This window comes from Notolepis coatsorum, assembly GCF_963971535.1.
Source record: "Notolepis coatsorum genome assembly, chromosome: 10".
NCBI lineage: Eukaryota > Metazoa > Chordata > Actinopteri > Aulopiformes > Paralepididae > Notolepis > Notolepis coatsorum.
This window is the reverse complement of record NC_140174.1, coordinates 55485625-55506260: the sequence shown is the minus strand read 5'-3', so window position 1 is coordinate 55506260 and position 20636 is coordinate 55485625. Positions and strand designations below refer to the sequence as shown.

Sequence of the window (20636 nt, the reverse complement as noted above, 5' to 3'; positions counted from 1 at the left end):
ACACGGCCGTGTTACTCACACAACAACCAGATCATTACATCCCGTTTGCACGGAGAAGCTAACTGCCAGTGACAAAAACAGCTCACACATAACCCGCAACGTATCCTAAATGCATTGTAGCAACACACGTTTTGGGAAAAACACCGTTATTCACAATACATTTAGCAAAGTAAAACCAGAAGACGTGTTATGAGGTCTGGTCAACCCCGTTCCTACCCGGAACGCAGATCAGCGAAGTGCAGTCACAAGACACCGTAGAACACAGCCGTCCTGTGTTGTTCGATCCGGGCAGCGTCGCCGCTCCAACCAGTCGCTACAGTCCTCTTTGTTGACGCAATCCCCGTCCAGGCTCAGGGCAGGGTCGACGAACATCCCCTGTCAAGGATGACGTCGTGGTCAAGAGTGTAAAACATGTTAAAATCAAAGCACGTTCAACAGAATAGCATCAAGCTAACGGCTGCTCCAACCGTTCGGGTGCTATTGCTTCTGCTCGCGAGACGCCGATCTAACGACGCACGCGATCAGAAGCGAGCTCACGGCGGCGCGCGAGAAGCTAAGCTACCCCGCGCCAGGCCATGGCCATAGCAGCAAGCTAACGTTACCTAGCGACCACGACATGCTAGCCCCGCAGCTAACAGCTGACTGGCTAATAGTAGGCCTTAAGCAGGCCATGCAGCGATCCAGCAGGCTAACGCAGCAGTTAACAGCTGACCGGCTAACCGTAAGCTATGAACATGTAAACAATGACATAACACTCACCCAGACAGGCCGCCGTTCTGAACCTCTCCTCACTTTTTAAGAGAAAAGAGAAAACAAGATGTCAACACCGCTTCACAACGGTGACATTACCACATCCGACGGAATCAGCACAGTACCAACTGGCCTGTGTAGCTGACTTTGAACATGAATCTGCCGCTATCGCACATTACATGCACATATCCCCTCGTGAAGGAATACTCTCATTTGGATATGAAAGATGGGGCCTTAACACGGTGACAGAGAGAATCCACTCGTCCAGAACACACAGGGATCACCAGTGTCAATGGTCGCGGCCCACTAGTTAAAACTATAATGGTCTCCAGACCAAGGCCTTCTGTCGCCTAGGTGGCTGAACAAAGGACCCTAGTCTGGGGCCGGTTTCCATAAACTTTGTCAAGTAGCCCCCATAGCACTAACAGACAAGTGGAGCCCGCCAGCAAACACTACTCACCCAACCTGGAACGCACCGCTTCTCACAACAGCGGCATGTCCGACAGTTCAGCTGTGGCCTGACAGGTTTCACCCCAACAAACACAGCAAGGAACTGCAGTTGAGAAGCATGCAGCGGCGTGCTCCCAATACGAAAACCGGTGGAGGGTTTTTAAAATGATCATCATCTTCCAGACACTCCAGTACGAAGACAATATCGCCGTATTTTCTCGAAAATAGTGAGAGAGAAAATAAAGATATGATGTCAACGTATCCTTGTTTCCCAAAGCTGCTCCTAAACCTTTCTTCCATCATGGTGTCAAGTGTGGGGATCTACCGAGGCACTTCTTCCTTGTGGTGAAAGCGAGAAGGAGGAGAGCAGGTGACCACACACCTGCTTATGAAGGTAAGCTGATGAGGGGTGTGGTCAGACTAATACTGGTATTAGAGGTACATTTGTGGTTTATTCAGTACGCGTGCACGTACGCGAGATAGTGCAGTAGTGATGCCAAGCAGAGCCCCTAATGAAACAGAACTAGCGATCACCTGAGGCTGTATGTTGTTTTATCTTGGCAAACAAGGGGTTGCTCTAAGAGGACATGATGAGAGTCCGAGTTCATCAAATCGTGGAAACTTTTTAGAGCTACTGTATGTACATTGTTTTCAAAGCATGATGAGATCTAAATTACGAAAAACTTTCACTTCATTGCAACTTGTGATTCAATTCTCACCAAGACGAAACGTCGCATTTATCTGCATTAAGGTAAGACAATGGTTCATATATTATTGGATGCCTTCATTTGAACACTTAATTTGCACTATATATAAATGAGTGGGGCTCGCTGTAGTATAGCCTAGTAGTGTGTGTGTATATGAAATCAGAACCTGGACAGTTTGCGTGAAACCAAAAATAAAAGGTCAAATTTTTCTCGCGCTACACACGAGGGGGCGTTCCCAATACAGCCTACCTAGACAATAAGCCCATCCGCCGCCTATGGATGTGACATTGGTCGATTGTTCGATTGAAGCTCATTGCCATCATTCTCTCGCTAAACAACTTGTACACCTCGTTGTTTTTGTGAGTGGCCTCCACAAGCAGCTCTTTAATTAGCTCGTCTGACCATATTTCTATCAGGGCTTTTACCTTGCGTTTGGTCCGAGCATTCACACCACAAAAGTACGCACCAGGGTTCACTTGGAAGCGAACCGAGACCTACGTTTTCAGGCGGACCAGAGTTAGCTTTTTTGGTCCACACCAGAGTTTGAATGAGCTTTCACACTACCCCAAACCAAGCGACTATCCGAGGAAACGAACTCTGGTGCGTTTAAAGCGGACCAAACAACTCTGGTGTGAATGCGACCTAATTCATGGGACCAGTGAGGTAATCTGTTAGGGGGGGGGGGGGGGTTAACATTGGCCATTTATGCTGGCAGGTGATGAAACAACTGTCTCTCACCCACCCACCCCTCCTACCCAACCCCCACCCCACCCACCCAACCACCTCCAATGTACAGTCCCCCCCCAACCCCACCCCACCTACCAAACCTCCTCCAATGTACAGTTTCTACGTCAAATGTATATACTCTCTTTTCTGGACTCTTTTTGTATCACAAACAGTACTGTATTTGCAAATCTGGTATGTCATAAATGTATAGATGTAGCAGTACTGTCTATCTGTATGTCGTGTATGTCATATATGTTATGATGAATTGAAAATGGGAGACCCTGATGTAAACAAGACGAAAGTCTTTCTCTGGTCTGCATCCCCTTAACAATTGTATGTATTGAGTTGTACTGTACTGTACCCATTCTGCAATCTCTTAATAAAGTTTTCAATCAATCAAGGTGGCTATAGGATGTTTTTGAACCGTTAAAATAAACTGTACATAGTAGCAATCACACTTCATTACTTTTTCAATTAATTAATTTTCATTACGGATGTTGAGATTTTTCACTTTGATGTTGGAGTTTATGTGTCTGTGGCTAATTGACTGGCATTAATTTTAACAGATGCCTACAAGAGCGCCAAGATGCTGTGTGACCAGTACTATCTCAACACCCCAGACCTGCTTCTACAAGAGAATAACAGTAAGACAACCTGAATTATCAACCCTTTTTCTATGTGTGTGTGTGTTCCTAGAAAGAGGCACGGTAGATAGTGCCAGGAAGTGTGTGTGTGTGTGTGTGTGTGTGTGTGTGTGTGTGTGTGTGCGCGTGTGTCTATACGACTCAGCCATGTGGACCTGAGGAGCATCTCATTACAGCAGTCAGGCTGAAGTAACAACTAAGTGCTGAAGGCAAAGTGATGCATCAGACAATATTGACACAGGGACTCATTTCCCAGACGCACTCCCCACTGATGAAAAACACATCTGAAAAGGAACAATGATGTCCAGACTATTGATATATCATAATTAATTCATGCATTCATTCATTCATTCTCACACGGTTAGCCACTCTGCCCCTAGTGGTGGCTCATAGGCATGGCGCCATTTATCCATGCGATTAAATTCTGCACCAAATGAGTTTACAACCAGGAAATGACTCTCAGTGGAATTGCGTTGCCAGGGGACAGCTTGCACTACAGTTGATTGCCCTGTTGCAGTGTTTGCTAATATGACATAATAACGTGTAATATGTGTATGTGTAATATCTTTTATATTTGTTATATTATAAAACAAATTTAGTTCATTTATGTTGTCGACTTAAAACCGTCTATATTTTTCAAGGGATATCTTTAGTTTACACAAAACTCACACTTACATTTATGAGTGACGGATTTGTAAATTATATGCATGATACCTAACCCTATAACCTTAACCTTAACCCTTTCTCTGCCACGCTTATATCCATCCTTATACCGTCCTCTGCCAGCTCTATTTGTCTATGGAGATGTTCCCCTTCTTTGCAGGGCTATAACTTTTTTAATTGTATTGCTAAATTGACATTACTATGGCCCATTCAACGTCAAGTATCTATCGTTTAGGATGTAGCAACGTTCTACTTTTTCATTCACATATTCATACTAAAATACGGTCTAAAGTATAAATATGTTTTTATCGTTTTCTGCAGCATTCTGCAGAATGTGAGTTATAGCCCTAAATACATATATTAGATCATCAAATGTAGTTTGATACCGATTGATGTCAGATAAAAAATTTCAATTGTACAAGGTCCTACACGTCATGCCTCATCATCTGCTGGTGACCGGAGGGGGGGGGGGGGGGGGGGTTATAAGTCTGTGGCCGACGTTAAATCATTTATTTAGTATGGGTGATATGTTGATCGGAGCAGTGTGTATGTTTAATAATAATCAAACACGCTGAAACTCACCGCGGCTTCCTCTGACCGTTGGGTGATCAGCGTGGAGCAGAAATATCGCTATTATGGGATGTTGTTATATGCGATCCATTTCCAGGTTGTATAATGCTATATACGTCCAAATCATGTTGTTTATCGAGTTATTGGCAACGGTGTATCAAGCTGGAGTCCCGCTATCGATAGCGAGTGGCCGGACGAAATATGGCTGAGCACCACTTCCAGCGCGTCACTTCCGGTTTTGGCGATTCGCAGATCGGCCACCAGATGGCGGTCTTGAACCGTTGGAGAGTTGAGAGGAGATCAACAGCAAATCTCAAGTCTCCGTGGGTGAAATATGATTGCCATGACAGATTTTTGAAATATTGATCTCAAAGACGCTGTACGACGTCATTGGCAGATTACGCATGGCGGAGAATGACGTGTTAAGTCGTCCTTGGCGATTAAAGGGTTAATGGAGACCTGACACATACAGTACTGTAACTATAACCTCAACTAGCAGTAAAAAAAAAAAATAATAATAATAATAATAATAATAATAATAATAATAATAATAATAATAATAATAATAATAATAATAATAATAATAATAATAATAATAATAATAATAATAATAAAAAATACAAATACAAATAAAAGAGGTTACTTACTGGTAGTCCTTGCAAAACCATGACAAATGCCATGGAAATAGGGAGTCCCGTAGCAGCATACATCTAAGACTCTGTTTTCTTGTTTCTCCTGTATAGGCAATAAGAAGAACCAGCCAATCAGCATGGTTTATGTGCCCTCCCATCTGTACCACATGCTGTTTGAGCTCTTCAAGGTATGATACACTACAACATGGATTTTCCATCCCCATATCAAATAGAGGCCTTTCACACATTCATGTTTAGAATGCCCATTTGTCCTCCACGTTAGAAGGAACATCATTTGGTGTTTTATTACGGGATCTTGTAAACAGGTTGCAGTGGACCAGTAATTTCATGTTTTTCTAATGCTTTACCTACTTTAACATTGCGCAACAATTGTGTGAAAGCCTTCTATGGGTTTGGTTGATCCATCTTTTACTTGCAATGCAATTCAATCAGAGTATCAGTCAAATGTTTTACTATTGGCTTTTCATGCCTAAAAAAAAATAAAACGATTGTATAATCTATGTATATCTATTCCACACTTTTAGAATGCCATGCGGGCCACTATTGAGTACCAAGCCAGCAACAATCTGCCCCCCGTTCAAGTCATAGTGTCGCTGGGAGGAGAGGACATGTCCATTAAGGTAAATTGGTCACTACTGTTCAGAAGTGACCCTTACTGGCCCAAAGGGAGACTTAATTTGAGTGCCCCTCCCCCCTCCCCTTCTCCCCCAAGTGTTCCTTTATTAATCCTCTTGGGGAAGATTCAGGTGTCATAGCAGCATGGGGGGGGGGGGGGGGGGGTACAGGCAGGACAAAATTATCAGTGAAATAATAATAATTTAATAGAACATCATAATAATAATAGAAGGGCAATATATTCTATCGATAATAGTAAACATGGTATACATGGTAGTAGCACACTGCACCAGAGTCCGTGAAGTGTTTAGTAATTATGAGTCAGACAGTCCTAACAGTTCTCAAGTTCTCCAGCCATTAGTTCTCCAGCCGTTAGTTCTCCAACTATTGGCAGCAGTCCATGCCCACGGTTGTGGAGCCAGATGGCTACTGGCACGAAGGACTGGCAGAGGCGATTTGTTTTAACACAGTATCGACAAATGAAGACTATTATCCATTTCTTGATTATCTGTTCATCCATTTTATATAATCAATGAATGTATTTCTTTATACCTTTGTCCCCTTTGCCCATTAGTAGTGGCATCCAAGAGGGAGGAGGGGGCCCTAGGCTGGGTCGGCTCTGCCATCACTCACCGCTGAATATTGCTCTAAAATTGCAGTGAACGTTGCAATAACAATGAAAAAAAATGAATTTGTTTCCTTTTTCTTTCTCTTCCCCATCCAAATCCTCATTTAACCCTGTTATGTAAGGCCTTGATTCACTCTTTGATGTTAAACAGGGCCACTAAGCTTTGATAAGATTAACCCGATTAGCAAAGCATTGGCTGAGCTCCATATCCAGAGCCCCTGTATCCTAGTCTTACTGTAACCTGATCACCAGAACACTCCTTGTTCTAAGAATGTGGGGGGGGGGGGGGGGGGTTCATTGACGCTCTTGCCCCGCTACCATGGCAATATGCATATTAGATCAATAGAAAGCCACTTGGCTCCTACCCCTTGTGTCAACCGGCACCCACCTGTCTGCCTTGAACCATCTGTGGCCGTTTACGACCGAGTGTTGTTCCAATATCTCACTTCATACTCTCTCTCTCTCTCTCTCTCTCTCTCTCTCTCTCTCTCTCTCTCTCTCTCTCTCTCTCTCTCTCTCTCTCTCTCTCTCTTTCTCTGTCTCTCTCTCTGTCTCTTTCTCTCTATTTCCCTTCCCTTACCTCATTCCCAATGTCTGCCCATCTAGGTGAGTGACAGGGGTGGTGGAGTCCCCTTCCGGAGGATTGAGAATCTCTTCAGCTACATGTACTCGACAGCTCCTGCTCCACAAATAGGCAATCACGCACGCACGCCACTGGTGAGTTTACAGTAGAGTACGGTAGATAAACACAATCTAAACCAGGTACTAAACGAGTATTTGTATTGACCAGTTATGATGTCACTATGCTGCCTCTAACATGTTTGGCTGTCAATGCCATTAGGAGGCTATAAAATAGTTAATAACTTTGTAATGTTAGCAGACATACTGCCCAGAACATGCAGCACCACAAGACAATTAACCTTAACCTTAACCTAAGTATGTACAGTTTATTTAGTATAGCACCTTTCACAGAGCAGTCATAAAGTGCTTCACATAGAATAAAACATGAAAACAAATACAAATTTAAATAAGACCATAAAATAGTAGAAATCAAACATAAGCAACAAAGACCTTAACACATTGAGCGCCGGCCATTAGCCCCATCCTGTTCTAGCTAGGCCACGCTTTAAAAGATAGGAGTGCGTCACCTTGTTTGTAGAGCTATATCTATATTCTATATTATAGCTATGGATACAATACTATGGTCATTTGACAGTAACTATCTTCTGTCCAAGATGCAAAAAAGAATGCATTTTTTCATGAATATGTTCGTGCGTTATCCCGTGGTGAATATAAGTATAGTTTCGGAGTGATGGTAAATGGTAAATGGCTGCTTTTTTATATAGCACTTTTATCCAAAGCGCTTTACAATTTGTTACTCACATTGTACCCATTCACTCACACATTTACTCACACATTCACACACCGACGGCGGAGGCAACCATGCAAGGTGCCAACATGCTCATCGGGAGCAATTAGGGGTTAAGTGTCTTGCTCAAGGACACATCGACATGCTGCCCAGGAGGAGCGGGAATCAAACCGGGAACCTCCAGATTGCCAGACGACTGCTCTACCTCCTGAGCCACTGTCGCCCCCTATCCTGGCTAATTCCCGGAGAGCTGAGTTATAGGGTGCAACGTGAATTCTACTAAAAGCATTTGCGTTTCATCCCTGGACACGCTACTATTTCCAAATCAAATGTATATAATAGGTATTATGTTTCATCATGAATGCATGAAAGGGGGGGGGGGTAGTTTCTGATGTTTTGATTGCCAGTAACGGCATTCGTTGTGAACCCCACACACGCTGATCAGCTGGATCAGAATGAAAACATTGTTGGATCAAGCTGAAATTGACGTCAGATAGTCCTTACCTGTGGCCGGGCTTATTCCAAAAAGAATATTCCAATAGTTTGATCGCCATCTGGTTCATCTGATGTCCATTTGACATTGAATAGAATATTAAAATCAGATTGTATGTCTATAGGAAGAGCGTTCCACAATGTTTCAAAATTCAAGAGATTTATTAGTCACATACATACACGAGACATGTAGTGAAATGAAGGTGGCCATGCCGCCTTGATTGTGCAATAAAATACAAATAATAATAGAATAAAATAGAATAGATAATAGATAGACATGATAAAAGGTACTAAAATAAAATACTATACAATGCTAAGCTTCCGAATGAAAGGTAATGAGTCCTATATACACTACTATAAAATATGCTATACAATATACAGTTATGCTATTATGTAACTATACTAGGAAGGAAGGAAGTTCTAAGTCAGTCAGAAGATCCTTAAGAACTTCTACTCATGTACAATAGAGAGCATCCTGACTGGCAACATCACCTCCTGGTTTGGGAATAGCACTGCACAAGACCAAAGCAGACTACAGAGAGTGACACGTTCAGTCGAACGCACAATTGGAGGGGGGCTTCCCACCCTCCAGAACATTTACAACAAGCGGTGCAGGGGTAAGGCTAAGAGAATCATCAAGGACTCCAGCCACCCCGAACAACTGCCTCTTTGAACTGCTGCGGTCAGGCAAGCGATACCGGAGTCTCAAGGCGAGCACAGAAAGACTCAGAAGAAGTTTCTATCCCCAGGCCATGATTGATTGATTGATTGAAAAGTTTATTAACAGATTGCAGAATGGGTACAGTACAGTACAGCTCAATACATACAATTGTTAAGGGGATGCAGACCAGAGAAAGACTTTCGTCTTGTTTACATCAGGGTCCCCCATTTGAAATTCATCATAACATATATGACATACATGACATACAGATAGACAGTACTGCTACATCTATACATTTATGACATATCAGATTTGAAAATACAGTACTGTTTGTGATACAAAAGTGTCCAGAAAAAGAGTGTATATACATTTGGCGTAGAAACTGTACATTGGAGGAGGTTGGGTGGGTGGGGTGGGGTTGGGTGGGTTGGGTGAGGGCTGTACATTGGAGGTGGGGGGGGGGGGTTGGGTAGGGGACACACACACATTTTACACTGTACATTGGAATACTGACAAAGCCTTACTTGGTCATTTACTGTACAACTAGGTTAGGACATTTGTAGGGGCCAGTTTCGAATTGCAGTCTCACGTAGGTGTTTTTTGAGAGTGTTTTTGAAAGTGGGTAGTGATTCACATTCCTTTACAGCTTTAGGTAGGGCGTTCCACATTGATGTGGCATAATTGCGAAATGTGTTTAGTCCCTTGTTTGAGCCGAATCTGGGTTTTACATGATTTGTGGAGCTCCCTCTGGTGTTGTGATCGTGGTATTCACTGACCTTTGGGAAGTATTTTGACATGTACATGGGTACCTTGGTCGCGTAGTGTATCTTGTAGACCAGGCCCATTGCAAGTTGCTGTACTCTGTCGTCTACTCTAAGCCATCCTAGGTTGTCAAAGTGGGCAGGGGTGAGGTGGGTTCTAGGAGTTAGGTCAAGCAGTAGTCTGACTAGCTTGTTTTGAGATGTTTGTAATTTGTTTTTTAGTGCCTTTGAGGTGCTTTGGTACCATGAGGTGCAAGCATAGTCGTAGTACCCTTGAATGAGTGCTCCTGCTAGAGTCTTCAGGGTATTCTTGTTTACCAGAGAGGAGATCCGGTACAAGAATCGCGTTCGTTGGTTGACTTTTTTTTATTACATTGGATGCCATTTTGTCACAGGAAAGATTAGCCTCTAGGATGGAACCCAGGTAGGTAATTTCATCTTTCCTTGTGATAATATTGTCACCCACTGCAACCGAGAAGCCGTCGGTCTTGCTGAGTTTGTTATTTGAACCGAAGAGAATGGACTCTGTTTTGCCCATGTGTAATGATAGTTTGTTGTCGGCGAGCCATATGCAGATTTTGCCTAGTTCCGAGCTGAGGGCTTTTTCAACCTGTAACTTGTTCTTGTCAGAGACCAGCAGGGCTGAGTCGTCCGCAAACAGGAACAAGTTGCAGTCACAAGCTGACGACATGTCATTTGCATAAATTAGGCTGCTCAACGAACAATAAACACTATGCAACAACCATCAAATGCACACAGCACACACATACACACGCACACACTCACTTTAAACAAACAACACACTGCAGCACCCACTCTCCACACTTTAGATCACCTAAACACACTTTATATTTATTGGTAAAGGATTTGCACTACAACTCGTACACCTTACTGTAAATTGTACCTAAATTGTACCTCATCCCATTTCTGCTTTGCACTATATAGTATTGTATATTAGTACATTGCATAGTATATTGTATATTGTATGGTAACTCAGTTACTTCTATTCTGCATCGAACATTGTACATATGTCTATACTGAACACTGTGACCTCTATTTTTACTTCTATTTTACATGCTATACTATTTTATTTCATACTTATCTTGTCTAGCACAGTCTCTGGAGCGTAACAGTAAGAAGCATTTTGTATAAAAGTATTCTGTACTTCTGTATGACAACTATTAAAGAAACTTGAACTTGAAACTATACTAACTATATACTATACAAAAACATACATTTATGTTTTTTAAAGTGACCTTTGTGTTTGTGTGTGAGAGAGTGCAGGATGTGTGGTGTGTGTGTGTGTTCGTGTCCATGTGTGCTTGTGTGTGGAGAGATCAGTGTTCAGTGTTCTGATTGCCTGGGGGAAGAAGCTGAGTCTGCGTCTCTCTGTTCTTGCTGCATGTGTGCGGAGGCGCTTGCCTGACTGCAGCAGCTTGAACAAGCTATTGTTGGGGTGGTGAGGGTCCTTCATTATTCTGCAGGCTCCTTGATTTGCACCTCCTGTTGTATAAGTCCTGCAGGGGTGGTAGTGCAATACCCGTAGTACGCTCTGCTGAGCACACTACTCTCTGTAGAGCCTTCCTGTCCTGGGCAGTGCAGTTGCCAAACCAGGCAGTGATGTTCCCAGTCAGGATGCTCTCCACAGCCCCAGAGTAGAAGGACTGGAGTATCTTCCCTGATTTCCTGCGTTGTCTCAGGTGGTAGAGCCACAACTTCAAAGGCACCATCACCTTTTGTTTTAAGTCGAGAGCAAGGGACAGCCAGTAAGCCCTGGTCAGAAGACCTAAGTGACCTACTGGTGATATATGGATTAATCAGGTCACAGATGTACACAGGTGCCTGACCATGCATGGCTCTATCTGAAAACAAGTACCATAAAATGAATCCTATACTTAATGGGAAGCCAGTGTAAAGAATATAGGATGGGAGTTGACCTGCTGGACCTGGTCAATAGCCTTGAAGCAGCGTTCTGGACCATTTGTAGACGGTTCAGACCGACTTGCTGAGGCAGGTGAAAAGGGAATTGCAGTAGTCCATCAACTCTAGCTCAGGTTGTGATACAACATACCTAAGTTTGGCAATGTTTCTTAAATGGAAGAAAGATGTACATCTCAATGATTTGATATGTTGATCAAAGTACATAGCCTGGTTAGACCGTATAGGTGAAGAAAGGGACCCAATACACTGAGCAACTTTGGAAGCTATGCTATCTACGTTTAGCTGTAAAAAGAAATGTTCTTAACCATCCAGTCCTTAATGGCAGTCAGACAATTGTGCAAAGTATTTGTCAGTATCCTCAAGTTTAAAAGAGATATACAGCTGAATATCATCAGTGATATGAGATACCTTTAAAATTGCTAATAATATGACCTAAGAGAAGCATATACAAGGCAAATAATATAGGACCCAAGACAGAACCCTGAGGAACAGCACAAGAAAAAACAGCAGTTTCAGACATGTATGGACCAAGCGACACAGAAAAACTCAGTTAACCAGTCCAAGGTACACCCAGAGACACCCACCCACAGGATGCTGTGATGATAGTCAGAAGTCAGAAGATCCTTAAGAACTTCTACTCATGTACAATAGAGAGCATCCTGACTGGCAACATCACCTCCTGGTTTGGGAATAGCACTGCACAAGACCGAAGCAGACTACAAAGAGTGACACGTTCAGCCGAACGCACAATTGGAGGGGGGCTCCCCACCCTCCAGAACATTTACAACAAGCGTTGCAGGGGCAAGGCTAAGAGAATCATTAAAGACTCCAGTCACCCGAACAACTGCCTCTTTGAACTGCTGCGGTCAGGCAAGCGATACCGGAGTCTCAAGGCGAGCACAGAAAGACTCAGAAGAAGCTTCTATCCCCAGGCCATCAGGCTGCTAAACGAACAATGAACACTACACAACAACAACCATCAAACGCACATAGCACACACATCCACACGCACACACTCACTTTAAACAAACACACTGTAGCACCCACTCCACACACTTTATAGCACACACCCACTTTAAACAAACACACTGTAGCACCCACTCCCCACACTTTATATTTATTGATGAAGGATTGCACTACAACTCGTACACCTTACTGTAAATTGTACCTAAATTGTACCTCATCCCATTTCTGCTTTGCACTATATAGTACTGTACATTAGTACACTGCATAGTATTGTATATTATATGGTAACTCAGTTACGTCTATTCTGCATCGAACATTGTACATATGTCTATACTGAACACTGTGACCTCATTTTCTACTTCTAAATTACATGCTATACTATGTTATTTGATACTATCTTGTCTAGCACAGTCTCTGGAGCGTAACAGTAAGAAGCATTTTGTATGAAAGTATTCTGTACTTCTGTATGACAACTATTAAAGAAACTTGAAACTTGAAACTTGAAAACTTGATATACAGTATCAAAAGCTGCGCTAAGATCCAGAAGCACCAAAACAGAGCATTCATTCACATCAGAAGCCATCATTATCATAACCTAACCCTAACCTTGCAACATGCCCATCCCTTTCAATAAGCCTCCTGCTTTCAGCCCACCCAGTGTAATTATTATTATTATTATAATTTTTAATAAAAAAAAATGTCTCCCCGTCCCAATTTAGTCGCCGTGCCAATTCCCCCCCTCCCCTACCTGGCTGCTGTATGCATGTTCTCCTACGAGTCGGTACAAGGGCGTCCCGAAGCCGACCGCACGCTTCCTCCGATACATGCGGCGACTGCCAGTGACGTCTTTTCACTTGCCAGCGAGGACTCTCATTGGTGAAGTGTAACGCGGGGGAGGGCACGCTATCTCCACCAAGTCCTGCCCCCGCTGAGCAAGTGCCGAGACCTGACCTGTAGGCGTCGCTGTCCACAACGCCAGATTCCCACCCACCAGCTTCCCACCCCCTAATACTGCCAATTGTATTAGTATGAACGACCAGCCAAGCTGGTAGCAACGCCGAGAGCTGGGCTCAAACCCAGCATCTCCTGCGTTGGTGACGAGCGCAATCTCCGCTACGCCACCTGACTGCCCCTGTGCCAGACAGTGTACTTTTTAAGTGCAACTAGCACCATGTATGCAACTAGCTACAGTACAGCCTACTGTAAAAACAATCTACAGTACAGGTGTACAGCCTACTGTAAAGACGACCCACAGTACAGCCTACTGCCGCCCATAAGTAGAGATGTGCTGTATGTGCATATTGTCCTATTATCCTCTATTAATCTTTTTTAAATCCCTTGTGTAAATTATATATTATATAAAAAATAAATAAAAACTTGAAAAAGATCCCATAACAGATGTGCCTCATATCATATCAGGCCTGTCCTGTATAATGGAGAACAAAGCTTTGTGTAATCCTTGATCTCATCTCTCCCTGCAGGCTGGCTTTGGCTATGGTCTGCCCATCTCTCGTCTCTACGCCAAGTACTTCCAGGGGGATCTGCAACTCTACTCCATGGAGGGTTATGGCACAGACGCTGTCCTCTACCTGAAGGTGAGCTATGGCACAGACACTGTCCTGTACTTGAAGGTTGAAGGTTAGGGTTAGGGTTAAGACAGAGACGCTGTCCTCTACCTGAAGGTGAGCTATGGCACAGACGCTGTCCTCTACTTGAGGGTTAGGGTTAAGACACAGACGCTGTCCTCTACTTGAGGGTTAGGGTTAAGACACAGACGCTGTCCTCTACTTGAGGGTTAGGGTTAAGACACAGACGCTGTCCTCTACTTGAGGGTTAGGGTTAAGACACAGACGCTGTCCTCTACTTGAGGGTTAGGGTTAAGACACAGACGCTGTCCTTTACTTGAGGGTTAGGGTTAAGCAGTGATGCCGGTAACGCGTTACTAAGTAACGCGTTATTGTAATCTGATTACTTTTCCCCGAAAATAGTAATCTAACGCGTTAATCTTTAAAAGCCAGTAATCTGATTGCAGTTACTTGTCCAAGTGGCTGTGCGTTACTATTTCATTACTATCTCATCATAAATTCATAATGCAGGCGGAATGCAGTATTTTATTTCGTTTTCGACAGTCAAAAATACATTTTGAGCTGTTTTTCTTATTATTATTATGGAGTGACGTGGTGTGGCAGTGAAAGGGTTACACAAGAATGTGTCCCGCGGCGTGACTGGACTCTCTGTCTGTGAGTGACTCTGCTTTGGCCCAATCACATTCCCCATCCACAGTCTGCGAATCAGAGGCAGAGTAGGGCGGGTCTTCACAGCACGTCATGTGACATATGCGCCAATCGTGTGACAGCAGGGCTCCGTTGTTATGTTCGTCTGAGAATTCCACCCCAAAACGCTTGTCTAAACGAAGTGAAACCTCTTCTTGCGGTTTCTGTTCAGACTTCCACCCCAAAACGCTCGTTTAAACGTAGCCTCAGTCAAAATACTGTCTACCGCTAAAAACAGCACATCCAATTGCATTGAAAGCATCTGGAATCACAACACTAGCCGACGCTTCGACTAGGTACAGGAGGACTCGGAGGCCAGCCAAACAGCAAAAGAGAGAGATTGTTTCATTCCCTATTGATTAATGTATATTTGATGGTGGCAGAGCAAAAGCTCTTATTTGCCAGATTTACAGTTAATTTACATGTTAAAGAGAGACTGATTGTATGTTTATAGAGAGACATTTATAAAAACAATTTAATAGTTACAGTTGATATAATTGAATAGTTCAGCCTGCATTTGTTAGATGTGAATAGATACACTGGTTTTGTACAACCACTGGCTGGCTGCTCTAATGCTGTGAGCATCATAGACTGTTGCTTTACCATACTTGATGGTACAGAAGCTGAAGCACTAGTTTAACAATTTACGTTATGTGCAGAGAAACAAGTTAAAAACAATTTATGCACTTTCAATAAAGCGTTTAAAAAAACTGTTGGGGGAACGACGACGACTTCGTAACCTAGTTACTTTCAAAGTAACTAAGTTACTCTGATAATCAAGTAATCAGTAAAGTAACTTGGATTACTTTTTAAAGGAGTAATCAGTAATCAGTAATCGGATTACTTTTACAAGTAATCTGTGGCATCACTGGGGTTAAGACACAGACGCTGTCCTCTACTTGAGGGTTAGGGTTAAGACACAGATGCTGTCCTCTACTTGAGGGTTAGGGCAGAGGCGCTGTCCTCTACTTTAACTCATTCTGCGCCACGGGTCGGGGTGCCAGAGGGCGCTATTACGCCAGCACTGTAAGTCAATGGGGCGCTTTGTTCACTTGCGAGTTAATACACCCGTCGATTGTCAGTGAGTTGCTTCCAGTCAACATGTACAAAACGGATAGTTTTTTCATCCGTACATTTCCGTTTTATACCGTTTTGAATATGAATATAGTTTTGGTGATTCTTAATAATCCCAGGAAAAGACGCGATAATAGCCCTTTAGTGGAATACACTAAACACGTTGTCATTTTTCGCCTGATTATCGAATCTTCCTGAAATCAACACTAGATTATCATTATTATCCTTCCTCATGCAAGAATGAAATGGCCCTCATAGCGCGAGGCTCCCCCAGTCCCCTCCTGCACCCAACGGCACACAGCCACACACACACACACAGCCGCGATCGCGGTAGAAAGAAATATCAGATCAACGCAAGATTTTATATATAGAGTCCTTACCTGGTATCTGATGTAATGCAAAAGAAATAATCCAATTATCTGATCGCCATTCCAAATACTGCTCGTGGAGGTCAATCCCACATTACAGAGCGTTACACATGAATGGGCGGGCGGGGTTACTGTTCCATGCCATCGTTGTATACCTCGCCTGAGTATTTAAACCCCGCCCGCACGGCTCGGATCGTCCCAGAAACTACACAATTTCTAATGGAGTGCAATACCAGCTGGAAGGCGTAGGCGGCGGTATTTTCCCTTTTGCGAGCTCAGACCCATTCCCAATGATAACATCAGGCCGGATGGATGAAAATGAATGGATATCGTTAATAAAAGAAATAACGATTGAAACCCGACTATACTCGTGATTGGCGCTGAACGGTCTGCGAGTTAACCCGACTATCATCGGGTCTGGCGTTGAATGAGTTAAGGTGAGCCATACGTACCCAGTGATCACACATGAAAGACATTAATACAGCACAAAAGTTAAAGAGGTGTAATTATCGCACAATACACCTTGGGTAAAAACACAAGTTGAAATCATTCTTACTAAGTTGACCTGATTTACACTGCAGAGCTGTTAGACACCAGCACATTATAATATAATCCATGACTCCTCTTTCTCTAGGCGCTGTCGACGGACTCCATAGAGAGACTGCCGGTGTACAACAAGACGGCTCTGAAGCACTACAAAGTCAGCCAGGAGGCTGACGACTGGTGCGTGCCCAGCAAAGAGCCCCTGGACCTTGCCAACTATAGGATGGTCAAGTAAAGATGCTCTCCTCATCCAGTGCTTCAGTTCTCTGAGGCTTCCCTACCCGTCTGTCTGACTGCCAGTCTGCAAAGCCCAGTGCCCACACCTGCCAAGGCAGACAGGCACCTAACCCCCGGCCACTGAGAGGGTCATCCTAGAAAGGGCAAGGTGTTTAGTTTAGTTTTGTTATAATCCTGGTTTTAGCAGTAGCATGTTTTTGACACCAGTATTCCGATGCCTGTTGTCTTTTGGGTTATTTATATATATGACGACATGTCACACTGGGGGACTAATACAGAACACTACCAATGTTTTAGTGACGTTTTGTTATTAGAATCTATACATCCCACCTCTTGTGAGTTAAGGGAGCTCTGACGCTTGGGAAAAACATAAAATAAGGATAAACTACACCCAGGGTCCACAGGAGGAGAGTGTTTAGATATGCTGCCCAGAAACATGCCTCATTTCGGAGCACAGTGAGAAGGGAGAGTGGGTGGGGGAGACCCAGAGATGACACCCCAGTATGTACAGTAACTAAGATGTGGTGGTGCAACTGAATATGGGAGGGTGCGATATGGTGTGGACAGATGGAGAATGATATTAAAGACAAATGTCCCAGACCAGTTCTCTATCGTATCGAGACTATCTCGCCCACCAGATACATATCCCATATGTATGGGGGAATGAACCTCCAGCTGACAGACGTGGATGATTAACACCACAGTAGCACTGGCATGCCCGGTATATAAGGCACATACTCTCTGATTTATTTTATCTCCACTGATGTGGGTCTAAGCAGAAGTGTGTAGATAGCATTAAAAAGCAATGATTTAGAAGGAAAAACTAAATATTGAGCCCATCAGCTTAGTTATATGATTGGTGAGTGGTGGTTTTTGGATTAGGAGACTGCTTCGCTTCCTTGTAGAGTGTCTCACAGAGTCCCCATACATATGGAATTATGTATCTGGTGGAGAGATACAGTAGTCTTGATACAATAGGGAACTATGGGTTACCGTTGTTCTCTGAGTGAAGAGACTATCTCTCCAGTCCACTCAGAAGCAGGTTTGTATCTGGTGGAGAGAAACATTGCTCATTCACATTATAGTTCACTTTATGTACCAAAAAATGTTGTTGAGGCAAATGTTTGGGAAGGTGTTAAATGCTCTTATGGGGAAGCGGTGAAGAGTGCTGTTGTTGAATAATTGGAAGAAACTGAAATGCTGACTGCCAGAGAAATTTCACTTGCAGCCTTAAAGTAGCAAGAAGGGTCATTGAAGTTCCTTTACTTGAATTTTTTTTTTTAAGTATTGTTGATTGTGCAATTCTTGAGATGTGAGAACTAACAAAGTATTGCCATGCATTATTATTATTAGGGTCTATCGATGCAAGTTAAGATATAAGCTTTGAATTTGAGTGCTGTAGTTTGCATGAATATTTGTCTAGGTCGAGGAGATTTCAGCCTTTAACGTTTAACCACATTGTTCAAGCCAACAGATACAATGTTTTATCGGACCATGTTCAACTTGATCGACTACTGTTGCCAGTGTTCTGAAATGGCCATACATTTCTGTGTATTAATTATCTACAATGTAATATACGGTATTAAGAGCATCTCATTAAGTTGTCTCTGAAGATGCATTGCATAACCCAACAGCGGACGCGGTCTACATGTGCGCTAGAGTCCTTGGTGCCTCGGTTACAGATTCCAATGCCTTTGGGTGGAATAGAAAGATTTGCTATTGGAGATCCCAGAAGGCAAAGCATGTATTATTAGATTCAACCTTTGCTAGTCTGTAAAGGCCCCGTGCAAGACCAGTCCCATCGATATGTTGTACACAGTGAGAGGGACAAAATGCCCTGGGTCCATTTGTGTTGGATTATATGAACAGTTTCCTTTTGTATAAAACAAAATCCATCTTAGTCATATTTTTTAAGTTATTTTTATAATTAAACTATTTTTGCCACTGAAATTATTGTAAATAAACTGAATCTCGTGAATAAAACCATTTCAGTGAAAAATGCCTGACTTGTGTTGTTTTTACACTACAATGTGGATTGCCTGAGGACGGAGAGATGACAAAGTAGTGCAATGATTTATGTTTACTGTACGGAGCATTTATTGAGCAAACATAAGGCCTGTGTACCAGTCTATATGTTGTGCTTTGGATGTTTATTGCAGTTGTGTGTAGGAAATAAAGGGAGAGGGGCAATTAGACGCTTTCCCATGTGCTGCAGGGAGGTACTCTAGTGGTAACAGAGCACCAGACAGGAGATCAGGTTCAGTCAATCTAGCCTGCAGCCATTACACCCCCCAGTAGGCAGATAACATGCTACTCTGCTCGAGGACCTGCCAGTGAAAGTCTCTTTTCCTGTGTTTTTTTCCCCCTGACTTCTGGTTAACACTGTAAGAAGAGCTGAAGCCACAATGATGTAAGGCCAATGACAACTGGCTGATCTATAAAAGATGGCCGACAGTCGGGATACAGTTAGCAGACCTGTTCCGAGGGGCATGTGCTCAAAGTGAAAAACGGGGGCAGCTGTGTTAAGTCTTGTTGTCTGTGTTGACTGCCAAAGGTGATTGTGTGATGTTAAGAAACTATCCTATACTTACTGAGCAGGTACAAGAGCAGGTTCCCCTCTTTTTTTTTACTTCTTACCATTTCTTGATTGAATAGGCACACAAATTATGTCATTCATTCTTTGGATAGCCCATGTATTTGCAGTTTAAAAAATCAATAAAAATTTCCCTTGGAGTGTGAATGTGCTATATCACCAGAAAGTACTCAGCCTCTACTATCTTTAACTACGAATGAACACAATAGTCTTACCATCTTTAGATGATAACGTTTGAAAACATTGTTCCTCTGAAAACGGACTCAGATGGTTCTTCGTCTGAGGTAGTCAATTATCACATTATATATCATTATGTTATATGATAATTATATATAATTCAAATGGGTACATCAGGCTTGCACAGGGCACACAAAAGGAAAGGCAAGTGCGTCGGGCACCCAGAGCCCCCCTCCTGTACCCGTGCCTGTGGTATAGTGCCAAGTGAGGCAGAGGCTACAAGTGGCTGTTGGTCAGGGGAACATGGGGATGTTTCCCGGTCGGTCAAAGCAGATAATTTACAACATGAGATTCTAATAATAGAGGCCCTCTGACGTATTTTGTATATGTCAGACACAGCATTTGTCCCTAGATGGAATTCATTCCTACTAACCTACTGGAAGCAGACATGGTGATCAGTTTGTTCCTTTATATGTTCTTTTCTTTTCTGTTTTGATTGATTGATTGAAAAGTTTATTAACAGATTGCAGAATGGGTACAGTACAGTACAGCTCAATACATACAATTGTTAAGGGGATGCAGACCAGAGAAAGACTTTCGTCTTGTTTACATCAGGGTCCCCCATTTTCAATTCATCATAACATATATGACATACATGACATACAGATAGACAGTACTGCTACATCTATACATTTATGACATATCAGATTTGCAAATACAGTACTGTTTTTGATACAAAAGTGTCCAGAAAAGGAGTGTATATACATTTGGCGTA

General features: G+C 43.0%; 1 protein-coding gene across 1 annotated transcript in view; it reads left to right on the top strand.

The window, feature by feature from the left end:
• pdk2a (pyruvate dehydrogenase kinase 2a) overlaps positions 1 to 19038 on the top strand; it is a 37176-nt gene extending 18138 nt beyond the window's left edge. The window contains exons 6-11 of the mRNA XM_084322497.1: positions 3200 to 3277; positions 5254 to 5330; positions 5688 to 5783; positions 7013 to 7123; positions 14078 to 14191; positions 16946 to 19038. Coding sequence (XP_084178623.1) covers positions 3200 to 3277; positions 5254 to 5330; positions 5688 to 5783; positions 7013 to 7123; positions 14078 to 14191; positions 16946 to 17089 — 620 coding nt within the window. The 3' untranslated portion in view covers positions 17090 to 19038. The remainder of the gene's footprint in view (positions 1 to 3199; positions 3278 to 5253; positions 5331 to 5687; positions 5784 to 7012; positions 7124 to 14077; positions 14192 to 16945) is intronic.
• The last annotated feature ends 1598 nt before the right edge of the window (positions 19039 to 20636 follow it).